The 18750-nt window shown below is 38.6% G+C and overlaps 1 protein-coding gene across 1 annotated transcript in view; it reads left to right on the top strand.

Moving 5' to 3' along the window:
* Positions 1-18750, top strand: part of LOC127448217 (protein TANC1-like) — a 248275-nt gene that overhangs the window by 215103 nt on the left and 14422 nt on the right. The window contains exons 18-21 of the mRNA XM_051710591.1: positions 3783-3861; positions 17388-17521; positions 17618-17741; positions 18044-18219. Coding sequence (XP_051566551.1) covers positions 3783-3861; positions 17388-17521; positions 17618-17741; positions 18044-18219 — 513 coding nt within the window. The remainder of the gene's footprint in view (positions 1-3782; positions 3862-17387; positions 17522-17617; positions 17742-18043; positions 18220-18750) is intronic.

The raw sequence follows: 18750 nt of genomic DNA, 5'->3' as shown, positions 1-18750 counted from the left end.
GTGGCTTGTTCTCGGTGGGGCGCGTGGTGAGTTGAGCGCGGTGGATGGCGTGAAGCCTCCACATGCACTATGTCTCCGTGGCAATGCGCTCACGATAAGATGCGCAGGTTGATGTCTCAGACGCGGAGGCAACTGGGTTTCGTCCTCCGCCACCCGGATTGAGGCGAATCACTACGCGACCACGAGGACTTAAAAGCGCACTGGGAATTGGGCATTCCAAATTGGGTGAAAAAAAGAAAAGAAAATGCATTCTACTTAATATTAATGTTTTAGCAATAAATGTGTAATCCAAGTAATTTAATTTTATTCATGTCTGTAACTGTAATCAGATTACTTAATTTTGATAATAACATGTTACATTACTGCGTTACCGCAAAATGTAATCAGATAACAGTAACACGTTGCTTTGTAACGCATTACTCCCAACACAGGTAATAACATGCAGAATCACACATGAGATGTTAAACAAGCAGCTGTTGTACCAGGATGTAATGAATGCAAAGCACCTGTAGAAACTGGTCAATACTGCTGTGGACATCCGAGTTTTCCTCAGACATCTGAGGAAGTGAAGACGTTGGTGAGCTTTTTGATGGCAGTCTTTACATGCTCAGTCCACTTGAGGGTAGAAGTGAGTGTGACCCCAAGAAATGTAAAACTGTTCACCCTGTCAACAGCATCATCTCCTATGTAGTAGATGGGTGCATGCACTGTTCTCTGTTTCCGGAAGTCAATAACCAGCTCCTTTGTTTTGCTGAAATTAAGAGCAAGGATGTTACTCTGGCATTACTCTGCCAGGAGCCTCACTTCCTCCCTGTCTCATCATTGTTTGTGATCAAGTCTGCTATGGTGGTGTCATCAGCAAACTTTATGATGGTATTGGAGCTGTATCTGGCTACACAGCCATGGGTGAACAGGGTGTACAGTAGTGGGCTCAGCACACTTCCCTGTGGTGTGCCAGTGTCGAGGATCAGAAAGGAGGAGGTGTTTTTATGCATTCGCACATGCTGGGGTTTGCCAATGAGAAAATACAGTATTCATTTGCATAAAGTGGGTCTGAGTCCTAGGTTAAGCAGTTTCTGTTTGAGTTTTGATGGAAAGGCCGTGTTAAATGCTGAACTGCAATCGACAAATAGTAACCTGGCATAGCTGTTTCTGTTTTCCAGGTGAGCCAGTGTGGTATGCAGTGCAAGAGATATGGCATCCACAGTAGATGTGAGTGCCACTGGCCTGTAGTCATTAAAGACTTTGTTTTTCTTGAGAATGGTAACAATGGTGGTGGTTTTTAAGCAGGTGGGAACTATTGATGTGCTTAGGGTGAGACTGAAAATATCTGTGAAAACAGCAGCTAGCTGAACACTGCAGATTTTCAGAACACAACTCATAATTCCATCTGGTCCAGCGGCTTTCCGTAAGTGGATTCATTGAAAAGTCCTCCTCGCATCATCCTCTGAGACCCCTAGGACGGTCTCATGTAGAGCTGCGGTGGCACGCAGAGGGTGGTCTTTGTTTGCGTGTTCAAAGCAAGCGTAGAAGCTGTTCAGCTGGTCTGGGAGATATTTGTTTAGATATGTAGACATACACCGATTAACCACAACATTAAAACCACCTGCCTAATATTGTATAGGTCCCCCTCATGCCACCAAAACAGTATATTATGAAATATACTCGCACAGATATGAGTTTATGGGGATGTATGCACACTGGCTGCAATTTCATCTTGCTGAAGTATAATAAAGCCCTCTATCTTATAGGTGATTTAAGGATACGGTTGCCATGGGAGAACAGCCATGGCAACTGGCCAGTGTTTAAGGCTGAGCAGTTTCAGCTTTTAAAGAAGGAGGGAAAGCTCTTGAATTCATTTACCTTACTGATGAAACTACCTTCAGATTGTACCAGCATCAACACTTCAGTCCACACTTATTAATTCAGCGTATGTTAGAGCAGTGTTTCCCAAATTGGGGTACACGTAGGGTTGCCACCCATCCCATAAAATACAGGATCGTCCCGTATTTAAAGATGAAATTATGCGTCCTGTACCAAATCAATACAAGACAAGATTTGTCCCGTATTTAAGCTGATCAGATGGCATCATGGCGAAATTGTTCAAGAGGGACCACCCCAGCATGGTAAAGTTAATTTAACTTCGATATTCATTGGAAATTTTGCCTGCGGTGGGTAAGGGATCGTCTGAAAAGCCCACACATTGTGGTAAAACGTGCTAAATCTGTGGAGTAGCTGTGGTAAGGGACCGTCTGAAAACGTCAGCGCAATTTCAGCAAATGTGCACAGCCTTGCTGATAGTGTCAAATGTCACATTAAAAAGCACCTTGAGCTGACTGAGCAATTGCGCATATACTTCCCTGCAGTGCTTGAAGACTGCCGGCAATTCCGTACCTGCAATGATGCGCATTACCTGACACAGTACTGGCAGATATTCTGGTGTACAGGCAGCTCTTATTATAAAGTGCTGGTACTGTGTCCTGCTGTCCTATAAAAATTCCTGTGTTTGTTTTGAGTGACACGCTTAGACCTGCCCCAACAACATTACTCAACCAATGATGTGACATGGGGGTGGGACTATATATATAATGAATTGCGCCCGGAAAAAATGCAGTTTTTTTGCACTCACTGTCTAAGCTTGTTTAGCACCCGATTCACTAAAGGATGCAGTTCAGGCAACGGCGCAAACACGGCAACAAAATTGCTGCTGAAATCTATTTGCACGGCAATTCTAATCTTGCGTGCCAACTCTGTGTGCCATGTAGCGGAGGATGCAGCAGACCATCATATTTGACACAACCTGCCGGGACTGTACATCATCACTGTGATCCAGACACTTTAATTATCTCATAAACATGCCGAAAGTGCGCTTGTCGACACAGCATATCTAATATGCCAGGTTATAACGCTCTTCTCCATCAGTTGATTATTATTTGATAAATTAATGCTGGTGTGATCAGTTGAAAATGTACACAAACGTCTCTTTTAAATAAAATTCATTTTACTGCCTACTTTCATTCGCAGTAGTAACGCGATCAGAATTGCGGCAGGCAATTTTTATGAATGAAGCGCAATCTACAATAAGTCTAATTTACATAGAAAGGAAGCATGTTTGACAGTAATGACAGTGACTTCATTTAAATACTCAAGACGCAGCGCAATTGTATGTAAAGTGACGAATCATAGCTTGATTAGTTTTTGCATGCTATTTAGGATGAAAAAATGGCATGAAAAATAATTTAAATAATGCTGTGGCTGTTTCCACAAACATTATTTTCAAGTTAAATGTTTTATAAATCATCTGTAATTAGTATAGCTTCCCTTCCAAAAGTAGTAATATCCCTAAATTTCTACGAAGTGCCTCGGAAGAACTCTGAATATTTTTAAAAGATTTGATGCATCTAACCTGGTGAACTTCAGCAAATCCGGCAATTAGTTCTTCCTCTAAAGCACTTGTTTTATTAACTCGTTACCTAATAAAATAAACTCCTGACTCAATATTGTTCCTCATATTTATTTATTTTAAATTTTTTAATGCGAGGAGTGATACTCCATATATGTTACCCCTTATGGAGTCATGGAGGGAAAAAAAAGGCATCTTTGATTTTGGTACTGTTGGTGAATTTTCTTTTGTAGATTATTTGTACGCTTTGATTTGATTCGCTCATTAGTCTCATTGTAATAGTTTGTTTTAACCCATGTATGTCGTAACACCTTAAAAGAGTTTGTTGTCACTTTCTGGCATTATTGTATGTCACTGACATGAGCGGATGTTTTGGCAGGTGCTGGAAGGCTTGTTGACGTTGAATAATGAACTGACTGTACAGATTGATGCTCATGACACGCTTTGGGGTGAAACAGGTACGTTCTGTTTTTCTCCAACATTTTATTCTCTCTTGCTCTAACTGTCTTTCTCTCCTACTATGTCTTTATTTCTGTTCCATTAGAAGTCACAGTTACAGCTGTTAGTGATTGCAGCTCTACAGAAAATCACTTTTTAACAACCCAAATAGTTGATGCTGTTTAGTGTAATAGGTTTCCTCTGGCATCTCAGAATGTTTTCTTCAGAATTGAACGTCTCTTGGTTCATTGTCACATTGAACACAGTGTATTTTTGCCATATTGTTTGGACAGATTGTTTTTATTCATACTTATCTGCACTATTCAAACCCCCTCCAAAATGTCTCCTTTTGGAAAACAGGAAGGTTGCAGTGATGTGTGGGTACTTGATGATTTGTGGAATAAATAAGGTATGGGGTAGGGCTAAGTGATATAGCTAAAAAAAAAAAAAAAACACACATCTGTATAATGGCTGTCAATTTAACGTGTTAATTCAGTGCGATTAATTATATAAAAATAAAGCATTAAAAAAAAGAACGCAATTAATCATTAATAGGAAATTTTCCTACCATCGGAGCAATTCAAACTTGAAGCTCCACCTGTTTTCAGCAGGGGGCAGTAAGCAAAACTTTAGATGTTTAGGCAACACGTAGCTTTACTGACAACAAACTACACTCAGGCTTGCTTGACACTTGCGACAGCGCAAGATAAGAATGAGTTCTTGCATTAAACCACAGCTGGACAGAGCGCAGTGCAAGATGCAGGGATCTCGAGAAGTGTTTTACTAAGCTTTAAACTACGTTTAACTTGACACAGTGATCTAAAAAAAGTGTGTGTTCGTGATGCAATGCAACTAAAGTGAGACACTCCAAATATGTCCGTCTGACACCTGTGTACATTTATGGGTCCTTAGAAAAGCCCTTAGGATAAATACAGTATATTTATAATGATCTAATCCTGATATACACTGCCTGGCCAAAAAAGTTGCTGTTTGGATTTAAGGCAGTGTTACGATCTGGGGTTGCTTCAGTTGGTCAGGTCTAGGCTCAGCAATGTTATGCGGCAATAAAATTAAGTCAGATGAGTACCTGAATGTACTGAATGACCAGGTATACCATCAATGGTTTTTTTCTCCCCTGACGGCATGGGCATATTCCAGGATGTCAGTGCCAAGACTCATCGGGCTCAAATTGTGAAAGGATGGTTCAGGGAGCATGAGGAATCATTTTCACACATGAACTGGCCACCACAGTGTCCTGACCTTAACTCCATTGAAAGCCTTTGGGATGTGCTGGAGAGTACTTTACGGAGTGGTTTGACTCTCCCGTCATCAATACAAGATCTCAGCCAAAAATTAATGCAATAAATGTTGTGACTTTGCATAAGGTTGTCGAAACAATGCCACGACAAATATGCACTGTAAACAAAGCTAAGGGTGGTCCAACAAATTATTAGAGTATGCAACTTTTGTTTTGTCCGTGCAGTGCATTGAATTATTGTTATGTGAGCAGATTTCTCAGCAAATATTTATATACACGATTAATTCAATTAATTTCTTAGGCATATCATTTAGGGGTGGGGGAAAAATCAATTGTTACAAATCACGATTCTTGAGACAAACTATTTTAAAATCGGCACCCTGATGAAAAATCTATTTTTTATTTAATAAAAATAATACACCTTTATCTTAATACCAACACAATAATTGATAGATAAATCTAGGAAGATATATTTGTGCAGAGTTCCACAAGAACAGGTTTTCTCTCTAAGAAGTTTTGTCTCTTTAATTCTTTACATTTATTCCTTTAATGCTACAGCCATCAAAGCGCCGCTTGTTAACTGTCGGACGTCAAATCCTTTGCTGTGACCAATGTTCCTGTTATTATGCATAATCCAAAAGTTAATTTGAGAGGTGTTGTGGAGAGTATTTGTCAGAAGTCTTTTTGCAGATTCTGACACTGCTTTAATAAATAGTTTAGCTGTAAAAAGGCTCATCAATATGTTGGATGCTGTGCACTACATGTCACGCCCCCACAATATTTTTAATCTAACAGCTGTGCATTTCTTAATGCTGAGTCAATCGACATGTGACCTCAAGCGCTCCGGTTACTTGAAGCACGTCATCTGTTTTGTTTTGTGCTGTATTTAAGCTTTTTCTTACGTTTCTTACTTTAATAGGGATAAAAGGTTATAGTTATTTAGCCTTTTTAATTGTTGAATATCCGTTATTTACCCTGTTAAATGGCTGTGCTTAGCATCTGTATATCCATATGAAACACATCTGATTGGGTAACATGGACATAATGCAGCCTAATTATACATCCTTAACACTGACTAGTCGACTAATAGCTCAGACAATGCACCAACTGCTCAATTGGTAGTTCTGCATATGCCTACCTTTTACCTGCAAATTCTGTATTACAGAGTGAAACTGTCATTTCAGACACAACTGTTCTTCAATGGACATTTCTTTCTGAGAAAAAGGAGTTAACAGCCAAATATATCGAATTAGCAAGTAAATATCTTTGTAATATGAAATCGGAAAATCTGTGGCAATTCCCAGCCCTAATATCATGTCATTAATTCAGTTTAAAATTTGTATCGATTGACAGCCCTAATATCTATATTTTCCAGCCTTTTGGTGATATTTAGTGTTGTGGCTCATCTTCAATTTTGAGCCACTGTTCTAACGATGGGAAGTTCCAATGGTGCATGTAATCCGTGGGAATCATAGATTTCATTTTAACTCCTATGACAAAGTTAGTGATGGGATGAAAAGAGGAAGTGGGAGATGGGGAAATTCAACTCAAAAGGTCATTTATTTCAGGGGGGCCTGGGTAGCTCAGTGGTAAAATACGCTGGCTACCACCCCTGGAGTTCGCTAGCTCGCTAGTTCGAATCCCAGGGCGTGCTGAGTGACTCCAGCCAGGTCTCCTAAGCAACCAAATTGGCCCGGTTGCTAGGGAGGGTAGAGTCACATGGGGTAACCTCCTCGTGGTCGCTATAATGTGGTTCGTTCTCGCTGGGGCGTGTGGTGAGTTGAGCGTGGTTGCCGCGTTGGATGGCGTGAAGCCTCCACACGCGCTGTGTCTCCGTGGCAACGCGCTCAACAAGCTACGTGATAAGATGCGCGGGTTGACGGTCTCAGACGTGCAGGCAACTGGGATTCGCCACCAGGACTGAGGCGAATCACTACGCGACCACGAGGACTTAAAAGCACATTGGGAATTGGCCATTCCAAATTGGGAGAAAAAAGGGGAGTGTGTGTGCTTTCAGCAGACTGTCAACACATGCTTTTTCTGGGTGTGTGTGCGTGAGTAGCTCTCTCCCCTCACTGGCGTCTGGCTCGTTCTTAAAAACTCTCACTGCAATGACAAACAGCTGTTAGAGACAATCATTGCCAAGTGATGGTCCTTACCGTTCTCCTCTCCTGATCTTGCTTTCCATTCACATGCCGGCACTCATCCACCACTCCCACCACCACAAATCCATTTTTAAAAAATTTGGGAAACAGAATGGAAAACAGTTCATGTCCACTGGCATTGTTAACCAAACACGGTCTAAAAATTGTTTCTGGTTCCCACGGTTAAGACTCAACCCCTATATTAACCGCTCTAGGTACAAATCTGAACAAGCCAAATTAATCGACATCTCGTTATATCCAAACAATGACAACTTTGGCATTTAATCAATCAAATCAATAAATCATATTTCAATTATGATCCTATTTCAATCATCCTAAACATAATATAAAAACATACAGTTTAGTTCATAGTTTTGTTCAGATTTAGTTCATTCTTTGTAATAATTGAAGCCAAAAAAATCCATTAGATGGCTCCAACATTTTTGTATCTGCTCTAAAATGGCTTGAAAGCGTGAATCAGAGTTATAAATCAATCAATTCGTTGAAATAGCTTGAACTGACTCAAGGAAATGAATCAAACATACCAGCTCTAATGCTGTTTTTGCTACTAAAGTTTAAATAAGAGATCCTATTTAAATACAAGTCAAAAGACAAGAACGGATTGTAAAACTAGTCTAATGACACGCTCTTTAGGAAACGTAATATCCGAATAAAGTGCTTAGAAATCATTGCTGTGTTCACAATCACCAGCAAAATCATTGCAAATGTGTCTTGATTATTGAACACATCGCCCTGGTCTAGAACTGGAAAAGACCTGTCTGCTGTAGACCAAGAGCCTTGGGTTTGGCTGTAGTCACGAGTCCATTAATGTCAGACATGGCTATTTATCTCACTTAATTGCACATCCAGCGGTTTGACCTTCAATGGCTTTACGTGCAAACCACGGCAATGTAAAGAAAAAGAAACCGTGGTATTGTGAGAGTGCTGCCAGGTGTGAAGCACACGTGTTGGAATCAATATAAGATTAAGTCTGGTAACATGTGACAAGAAGGCCATTGAGATGGAGAGAGAGAAAGCTGATGTAGTCAACTTAAGATAATAAAGTGTCAAAAAGAGATCATGAACAGCAAGAGACTGACCCTTCAATTGGGACAAAACATCAACTCCATGTGTGTTTGTCTCAGTGTTTCAAAGACAATGAATTCAGCGGCATGAGAGATGAATGAGAACATTTTGTATTATTTACTTATTTAAGCATCAGTCCACTTATAATGTTAAAGAAAGTGTTTTACACCATAATTTAGTTTTTCAGGACCATTTTCCACCCTCTCTCTCTCTCTCTCTTATTAAACCAAATTTAAACACCCTCTTCACATGTTTACTATGCTCACACGCGAGCTGCAGGTTTGCTGTCAAGTCCAATATAGACTTGAGAACTGAGAAAAAAAAAAAAAAAAGAGTAGTGAATGTTTCCATATATGAAACATTAACCTCTCTATCCTTCAATAACAGTCTGTTTGTAAAGATGCGTTACATTGTGACAGATTCATAAAACAATCTGTGCTGAAATGTGAGACTTAAACTGTTCAGATCAGACTGAAATGATCACAGATCTTTTTAAAATTAAACTTTGTTTCGAATGTCTGGATTCTTCAGAAGGATCCGCAGAGCTGCAGGTGCTACACACAGACACAAACAGCATAAGACTGGACATACTTTAGCACATTTTACAGTTTATTGTTAGTTTTTTTTTCTACTTTCTCCTTATTACCTCACCGTGACTGGCCACCAAATGCACCAAGCATTAATTGTGCGTTTGATGACAGAAAATTCTTAGTTTTAATAAATATTTCTTTTTCTATGGGAAGGAAATTTAGAGTTCTGAAAGATACAGTATGTTTTCATAACACGGTCAACTCTATCTCAGAAGATCAAGAAATATTTGATTCATGATACACTTCATAATTCCACCAATTTATTGTTTAGTTCGCCCACTCGACGGACAGAAATACATGCATATTTTAGCTTAACTTTGCATATGTTTGTGTGTTTACACAGAGGAAGTAAACAGACTACAGGAGGAGGGTTATACTCTACAACGCTCAGAGTAGACAGAGCAACACTGAACCCGAACAGATATTAAACTGATAGAAGTGTTAAACCAACACAGCTTTTTCCCCCCAGATAACAACATTCACTGCAAGAAACTTTCAAACATGACTTTTCCAAAGGTTTATATGAAAATATTTTCTCTTATTTGTATTTTTAAAGAAATAACACACATAGGACATTAAAAGGAATGTTCCGGGTTCAATGTAAGTTAAGCTCAGTCGACAGCATTTGTGGCATAATGTTGATTACCACAAAAACAAATTTCGACTCGTCGCAAAAGGCAAAAATTGAGGTTCCAGTGATGCACTTACAATGGAAGTCAATGGGGTCAATTTTTGGAGGGGTTAAAGGCAGAAATGTGAAGCTTATGCTTATATAAAATCACTTAATTCTTCTGTTAAAATTTGTGTATTATTTGAGCTGTAGTTGTGAAAATTTTACAGTCGTTTTAGGGTTTGTTGACATCACATTGTCATGACAACAAAGTTGTAAAATTGGCTATAACTTTACACAATAAAGGTTAGTGATTTTATCATACTAAAATCACGTTAACACACGTTGTTTACGTCTTGTGTCTACAGTGAAACTGTAACAGATTTTTGGTATCAGTATTATTATTATTCCTATAAGCCATTTATAAATGAACCACACATAACTTAATAAATTGACATTATGGCAACATTCATGTATAAAATAATGAATTTTATAAAAAGAAAAATACTCATAAACATTCAGATGTTAGACAGAATAGCTGCCTCAGTTACCAATCAGTCATTTTATGGAAAAATAATGCAATGGAAGTGAATGGTGACTGAGACTAACATACTGCCTAACATTTCCTCTTGTGTTCCACGGACAAAAGAAATCCATATACGTTTGGAACAATGTAGGGGTGAGTAAATTATGACAGATTTATCATTTTTGGATGTACTATCCCTTTAAAATTCCAGGTTCAATACAAATTATGTTCAATCAACAGCTTTTGTGGCATAATGTTGAATAAAACACATTTATTTCATATTCGTCCCTCCTTTTCTTTAAAAAAGCAAATCACGGTTTCAGTGAGTCACTTACATTGGAAGTGAATGGGGCCAGTCCGTAAACGTTAAAATACTCACTGTTTCAAATGTATAGTCTGTTTAAAGTTATAGCTAATTTTACAGCTTCGTCGCCATTAACCCTATGATCCGGCAAAATGCAGAATGTCTGTGATTTTTGGACCTTCAAAAGTCTGATCACCATTCACTTGTATTTTAAGGACCTACTGAGCTGAGATATTTTTCTGTTTTTATTCAAATGTGTTCTGCTGAAGAAAGAAAGTCAGACACACCTGTGATATCATGAGGGTGAGTAAATGAGAGAATTTTCATTTTTGGTTGAACTATCCCTTTAAGACCGGGGACAAATCTGTGAATGGACCTGTGCGCTCCAGCTAACAAACAGAGCTCAGATGGTGGTCAGTCTCATTATTAGAGCCTTAGACCTCCAAATATATCACATGTTATCACTCTCACGCTGTGAGTGAGACTGGACTCAACCGATGCAGAATAAAAAGGTTGGGGATAACATGCTTTCTCTCTTTTTTCCCCCTCAGTAAACGTTGGCTGTTTGCTGGGCTTTTGTTTTCTTGTTATTGTTTACCAAGTCTATAATTGCTTGTCTACATTGTGAACTGTTGAAATTGCAGTCTCACTGAATGCTCACTGAATTTTTGTCCGCTGATTGCAGAGTGCTTTTTCATTTTTATTTGAGTCATTGAATTACATTACTTCAGTCATGAAGCAAATGCACAGATATCTCATGAAGCTGCATTTATCAAAAAGCTTACCGTCTAGGCAGAAGCCGGTTTCTTAGAATAATTGTAGCTTAATGGGCATCTAGGGGTGGGTGGTAAGCAGTTCATACTGTTGAATGCACAGGTCAGTTTTAACCACCGTTCAATATTAATGCGCTGTTTGTAACCATAGCAACATAAAATTACAGAGCAAGCAGAGTGAGCTTTAGCAATTGAAACATTTCCTAACCATTTTTATTAAATACATCTTTCGCTGACCAGCAAGGCAGTGCAAGATGATTTAAACTGTAATATGTTGTATATGTTGTGTTGCTTAATCTATGACAGTCAGGGTTTATGTAAGGGATAATCCATGGCTAGGTGTGCATTAAATTATTTTAAAGGCACTTCATGGAGGCAACCACCCTCCGCTTTGCGTCAAGTTCACATTGTGCATTTAAAATCGTTTAATGCACATCTAGCTGAGGATTATCCCTTACACAAACCCTGAACTGGATATAGAAACCATTGGGTTTCAGTGACTTAAAGTGACCTATACCCGCATACAAAGGTAGACAGACATGCTGAGGCTGATAGTCATTTAGCCTTTTCTCCTGAAGTCTCTGTGTTTGATGGATGTACTGGACTGTGTCAGTCAAACAGGTATATCTGTCATCATGAACCTACACATGAATATATATTTTCAGCTAAGAGCCACTGGGACACCTTGATGAATATTTGAGCTGCTCTGCAGAAAAAATTACAAAATATTTACAGTAAAAATATCTAAACATCCTTAAAGTTTTTGTGTCAGACAGTAATTAAGATATGTTCGCTGAAGACAAGTCTTAATTGCTTCCCAAGTCAATGTGTCGTTGCATAATATTACAGTATTTCAACTGTTAAAAAAATGTATTATGGCTACCACCCCTGGAGTCGTGAATTCGAATCCCAGGGCGTGCTGAGTAACTCCAGCCAGGTCTCCTAAGCAACCATATTGGCCCGGTTGCTAGGGAGGGTAGAGTCACGTGGGGTAAACTCCTCGTGATCGTTATAATGTGGTTCGTTCTCAGTGGGGCGTGTGGTGAGTTGAGCGTGGATGCCGCGGTGGATGGCGTGACGCCTCAACACACGCTATGTCTATGTGGCAACGCGCTCAACAAGCCACGTGGTTGATGGTCTCAGACGTGGAGGCAACTGGGATTCGTCCTCCGCCACCCGGATTGAGGCGAATCACTACGCAACCATGAGGACTTAAAAGTGCATTGGGAATTACCCATTCCAAATTGAAAAAAAAAAAATAAATTCCATTAAGCTGTGGTCACACTGTGCTTTGAGCATGCAAAATGGACGCTCGAGGGCTTCTGATTTAAAAATAAAAAAATTAAATAAAAAATCCAAACTATCAAATAATATTATGTTTAAAAATGTATCAAATATACCGTATACTAACTTTTCTGAAAACATGCCGCTTTGAAATATGCTGAAATATTCTTATTGAGCCAAGAGGTCAGTGTGTTTCATTCTCGTTATACCAAATCGCAGGTCAAAATTCACCAAACAGCCGCAGCGAACTGTGAAATTTCTTCAAAAGAGCTTGTGTTCCTGGTCACCTGCAGGTGAATGTGTTTGAATGGAGATGGAACGCAAAGTGCAGTGTGACCTCAGCTTTAGAAATGTTGTCTTGTTTTCCAATAAAAAATGTAACATCCTTAGTATTAAAAATATATTTTCTGAAAACAAGTCTTAATATCTTGCACAGTTTTGCTTCTTCTTTTATGATTGCATTACAACATTTGTAATCTGTAATAGAGTTGAAAGATATTGTATTAAACTCAAGTAAAACACATTAATGAGCATTTTGGGAAAAATTTGGTTCATTGTCATTATAACAATGTCACATAGCAACAAAAATATATATAGATATGTATATACTGTGTATACAGTATATATAGACATGTTTTGCTGAGGGTAAAGTTCATTGAGGGCAGGTGTCTGTTGTATTCTCCAGTCTTTGTTGAGATGTTTATGGGCCTATGCAGACTCACAGTTTTGGCCCCTTTCTGTCCTGTTTGTTCGTGGAGCAGCAAACATAATGCCTGTATGATCGAACAGGACAGCTGGAATCCAGTAACATAAATGGGGTTAAAGTTCATTAATGAACAAGGAATGGAGAGATAAATTGATTTGCTGTTTGATGTTTATGGCCCTCAGCAGTTTGAGTGCAGTGTAAATACTGTGATATTAACATTTTGATTTACAAATGTGTGTACTGTTTTCTTATCCAAACTGACCCCTGGGTGTAGATGCTGGAATTGTTGATGATTTTATAATGTTGATCTGCTGTGGCAACAAATAAAAATTTGATCTGAAGACACGAGAAAGACTCTAGGGTGAATTCTCTAACAGTTGCACTGCTTTTGCACGTGCAAAAAACCAATTCAGTAAACATCCGCAATCCAGTTTAACCAGGCACTATCTGGTGAGGTCAAAACGTAAACAGACATGTGCTCATTGAATAGGCCGGACGAACACTTGTAAGGGTGTTTACATGCAGATTAAAATAGTTTTTATGGGTTTAATGGCATTTACCTGATAAAAGAACATGGTATAAGGTGTTTACATGACTTTATATGTTGTCGAGTTACTAAGCATAATCAGTGTAAGATTGAGCAGGTAAACACACTCATTCGCTCAGCCAATGTTGTGAGTTTGGGTCTGTTTTGTCCAACTAGTGGTTGAGTATTTTTGGTTTTCTGTTTTGTGACACTAGGGGCACAGAAATGACACATGCTTTAAATCCATTTGCAGTAGGGGTCGACTGATGTATTTTTTTCAGGGCTGATAACGATTATTAGTAATCAAGGAGACCGATAACTGATATTTGGGGCTGATATACATTTGCAGTAAAAATTCATATTTTAGTGTCCTTTAAATGCCTATGAACATGTGTTTAATGAAATACTGCAAAACAGGTTATTTCAGTATTATCTTGGAAAAATACTAGAATGCTAATGCAAATGCTAGCAAAGTTGACATTATGTTTGCTAAACCTCGTGACGTTGGTTAGCTAGCTACCACTATCAATGCCATCATAAGCTATAACATGTAAAAACACCAACTCATACGGGTGAGTACTCTGTTAAATCAGTCCTTATCTCTACAGCCCATCTATATTGCTTCACATTGTATTTCGCCATTACGGTCTACTGTTGTTGAAGTAACCATGTATGCAGCGCCTCATGTCTCATGCGAGCCGGGGTAGAGAGGCAATACGTGCGATGCGTGAAAGGGCATTAATGAAGCATGTTCGGTGTTAATGGGTGTAACACCGTGTAATTGATGACCGCTCACATAGAGTATTGTGATGTTTATTGTAACTTCAGTGTCCTCTCATTGATTCATCTTTCTCTCTCTCTGCTTTCCTCTTTCCCACCTCTCCGCCACGAATATGGAGTACAGTGTTGATTGGCCATTTACTCGTGACATAACCAATCCGATAATACTCTGGGTGGGACATTGAACAAGACTACAATCAGTACCCTTTCAGAGAGAGGGGGTGGCATCAGAGCCAACGGAGTGCATTTTTAAATTTATCGGCAATTAGAAAAATGATGAATATCAGATCAGATTATCAGCCGATCAGCCGACCCCTAATTTGCAGATTTTCCACCAAAGTCAGCACAGAAATGTCTGCAGATTCTGTCTGGAACAGCAGAGACACAGATAGAGTGAAAGAAAAATGATGTTTTGAAGACGTTCTCCTAATGGCACAGGCATTGTCTCCACATAGATGCTGTCACTCAAGCAGTGTGTATGTGTAGAGGTCTGATCCTTTAATCTTGCTCAGGTCAAACAGCAGAGAGCAGTATTAGTCACTGTGACCGTCCTGGACAACCCTGTCAGACCCAACACTCTCCCCGAATGTTCTGTCCAGAGAGAGACGCTTCCAGAATGAGTCCATTCTTTGAGAGAGTGATTCAGTTGTAATTAGTCATCCATTAGTGATCTCATCAAGTTTTGTGGCTGGAATTTTGAAAGCACAGCAACATTCGCTCCAACATTTGCTTTCCCTACACCAGATATTTTCAAATGTGCAGGTTATTTGGACATAACAGGCCTGTGTTGTTACATGTCCTTATATGGCAACGTTCACACAGTCAATGTTTGGGATTGACAGCCGTATAACAGATGTATGAACGAATAACCGAAGTCAAGCCCATATTCTAACGCCTATATATTATATATAGTATTATTTATTTATTTTTTAAATATTAATAATGTTGTAGTCAAGAATATCAAAAAAGTTTTCTCATGGTTACCCCATAATTCATTTGACCTGAAAAAAAGTTTTTTTTTTTTTTTTCTCTCATTTGAGTTTTGTTCTCCCTACATTTCTTTTAATTCATTTTATTATTTTATTTTTGTATTGTTTCATTTTTATTGCTATGATTTGTTTTACTCTCCCTGAAATGTTATTATTATTATGCCAGACATTATTATTGTAATCTAATGTACATGTATATGACATCCTGCTCACATTTTTTCCACATTCTGATGGTTGATGTGAATATTATCTGAAGCTCCTGACCTGTATCTGCATGATTTTATGCATTACACTGCTACCACACGATTGGCTGATTAGATAATCGCATGAATAAGTAGGTGTCCAGGTGTTCCTATTAAAGTGTTCATTGAGTGTACACCTTGAAAAATACACTATATTGCCAAAAGTATTCGCTCAACCATCCAAATAATTGAATTCAGGTGTTCCAATCACTTCCATGGCCACAGGTGTATAAAATGAAGCACCTAGGCATGCAGACTGCTTCTACAAACATTTGTGAAAGAATGGGCCGCTCTCAGGAGCTCAGTGAATTCCAGCGTGGTACTGTGATTCAGGAGCTGGGCTTGGCCCCTTAGTTCCAGTGAAAGGAACTCTGAATGCTTCAGCATACCAAGAGATTTTGGACAATTCCATGCTCCCAACTTTGTGGGAACAGTTTGGGGATGGCCCCTTCCTGTTCCAACATGACTGCGCACCAGTGCACAAAGCAAGGTCCATAAAGACATGGATGAGCGAGTTTGGTGTGGAAGAACTTGACTGGCCTGCACAGAGTCCTGACCTCAACCCGATAGAGCACCTTTGGGATGAATTAGAGTGAAGACTGCGAGCCAGACCTTCTCGTCCAAGATCAGTGTCTGACCTCACAGATGCGCTTCTGGAAGAATGGTCAAAAATTCCCATAAACACTCCTAAACCTTGTGGAAAGCCTTCCCAGAAGAGTTGAAGCTGTTATAGCTGCAAAGGGTGGGCCGACGTCATATTAAACCCTATGGATTAAGAATGGGATGTCACTTAAATTCATATGAGTCTAAAGGCAGATGGCAATATAGTGTATATTAATTTTGTTTTTATTTTTTTTATTAAATTATTAATTTTAATATATTTTACTTGATGGTTGCACCACATGATATTAAATATATATATATAAATGTTTATTTTTAAGTATTAAACCAATTTGGACACAAAGATTACATTTCTATGAACTTGACGTGTTTTAAACTAGATTTTTAAATTATGTCTCCCCTTTAACACCTCAGATCTTATTAGTTCATCCATCAAATCTTAATGAACCGACAGCGGCTTTGAATGCCTTTTTTTAAACCGAGTGCTGAGAGCAAAATATTTTGCATTCCCATTTGCTGCAATAACTAAAGATAAAATCCTCAATTACATTTCCACAACTTAAAAAAAAAAAAAGATGAAGTATTACAATAAGAGAGAAAGATGCCTGCTAGTGTAATTTTATAACATAATTCTTTGTCAAATTACCCTTGCATTAATAATAAAAAAAAATAGATTTGTTATCTAGATTTATGCTGCTAATTAAAGCTGAAATGTGTCACCACAGTCTGTGAAGTGTCCATGCTATTTTGCATTACACTTAAGTAAAAATAATGGCTATAAATGTCTTCTCGTGACTTATTCCTGTAGTTTATTATGCATATTACATCTCTTCAACTCCTCAGAATGTTTAAGCAATGCAATTCTAGCGAGAGCGTCATTCTGTGTCCATTATTTAATTGTAATCTTCCTGAAGCAGAGAGTGGTGTGTAGTCAGTGTTTTTATTAAATCACACCTGCAAAGCTCTGATGGGCACAGAAAATATTTAGCCAAAAAACACATTTAAGAGCATGCATGACATGCACCTCTGTTTGTTGAATATTCAGTTAAAATGGTGTTTAATATTATATGCAAATAAAAGAATGCATGTGTAATTCTCTTTCCTCAGCTCTGACAGCAGCGGCGGGACGGGGAAAGATGGAAGTGTGCAGCTTCCTGTTAGAGCAGGGAGCGCAAGTTGAGCAGGTGAACAGACGAGGAGCATGTGCGCTCTTCTGTGCTGTGCGACAGGGACACTGGCAGGTGAGATGCTCCAAAACACCTGAGCAACTTGCATGAACAACCACCAACAATAGTGGCACCTCAGTCCAAGTGTTTAATGAAGAAACTCCATCTCAGATTGCAGATCTGCTGTTGCAGCACGGTGCTGATGTGAATGTAAGTGACAAACAGGGTCGCACACTGTTGATGGTTGCTGCGTGTGAAGGGCATCTGAGCACCGCAGACTTCTTGTTGTCTAAAGGTGAGCGACGTTCTCACATCGTCTGTGAAAGTGAGACAGTCAGGGCACAAGCCTCCACTTCAAAAACACGATTCTTTTGACTTTTGAGTCATTAGTTTGTGACACCGGTCGAGCTGCATGTTTATTGTTGTTGCGTGCAACCAGTGAGGACATCACAATAGAAGTGTAAACTGTTTTGAATAAGTGGTTCTCGATTACCAATGAATACTTCATAAAGAGATTTTATAAACTTCTGTAAGTCATTATTGATTGTTTCCAATAAGGTTTAACTAGTTCAAATGAATATCTTCTGCATTTCTCAGGTGCCTCTTTAATGTCGGTGGATAAGGAGGGGTTAACTCCTCTCAGCTGGGCGTGTTTAAAAGGACACAAGAATGTTGTTGAGTTTTTGGTGGAGAAGGGTGCGGTTATTGACCACTCGGACAAGAATGGACGTACTCCACTTGACCTGGCTGCTTTCTATGGAGACGCAGACATCGTAAGTGAATAATGTGTGCTGATGAAGTCTGCAGAGCTCTTTTGTCATCTATTCAGACGAGCCTCTATAAAATTGTTTTTAATATAAGATGCTCCTGCAATGGATCAGAAGTGAACTGAGACTGAATTTTTATTGCGATACAGTTGCAAACGGTATGCAATATAGTCATTTGAATTTTAAGGACGTAGAATAAAGTTAAATGGAAATTAAAGCAATTTCTATAACTGGTCCATGTCATGTTTATTTTCATTTAGTATGAATTACCTATAAGCAGAATGTCATATACATGTACATTAGATTATAATAATAATAACATTTCAGGGAGAGTAAAACAAATCATAGCAATAAAAATTAAACAGTACAAAAATAAAATAATGATATGAATTAAAAGAAATGTAGGGAGAACAAAATTCAAATATACAAATATTGAAAATGAAAATATTTTTTTATCAAAAGCTAGTTTAAAAAGATATGTTTTCAGATGCTTTTTAAAAATGTAAATGCTTAGTGCTTGTCTCATTTCAATTGGTA

Source organism: Myxocyprinus asiaticus, chromosome 11, assembly GCF_019703515.2.
Source record: "Myxocyprinus asiaticus isolate MX2 ecotype Aquarium Trade chromosome 11, UBuf_Myxa_2, whole genome shotgun sequence".
NCBI classification, from domain to species: Eukaryota; Metazoa; Chordata; class Actinopteri; order Cypriniformes; family Catostomidae; genus Myxocyprinus; species Myxocyprinus asiaticus.
Note: the sequence above shows the minus strand (reverse complement) of the source record. Positions and strands in the feature narration are given on the sequence as shown.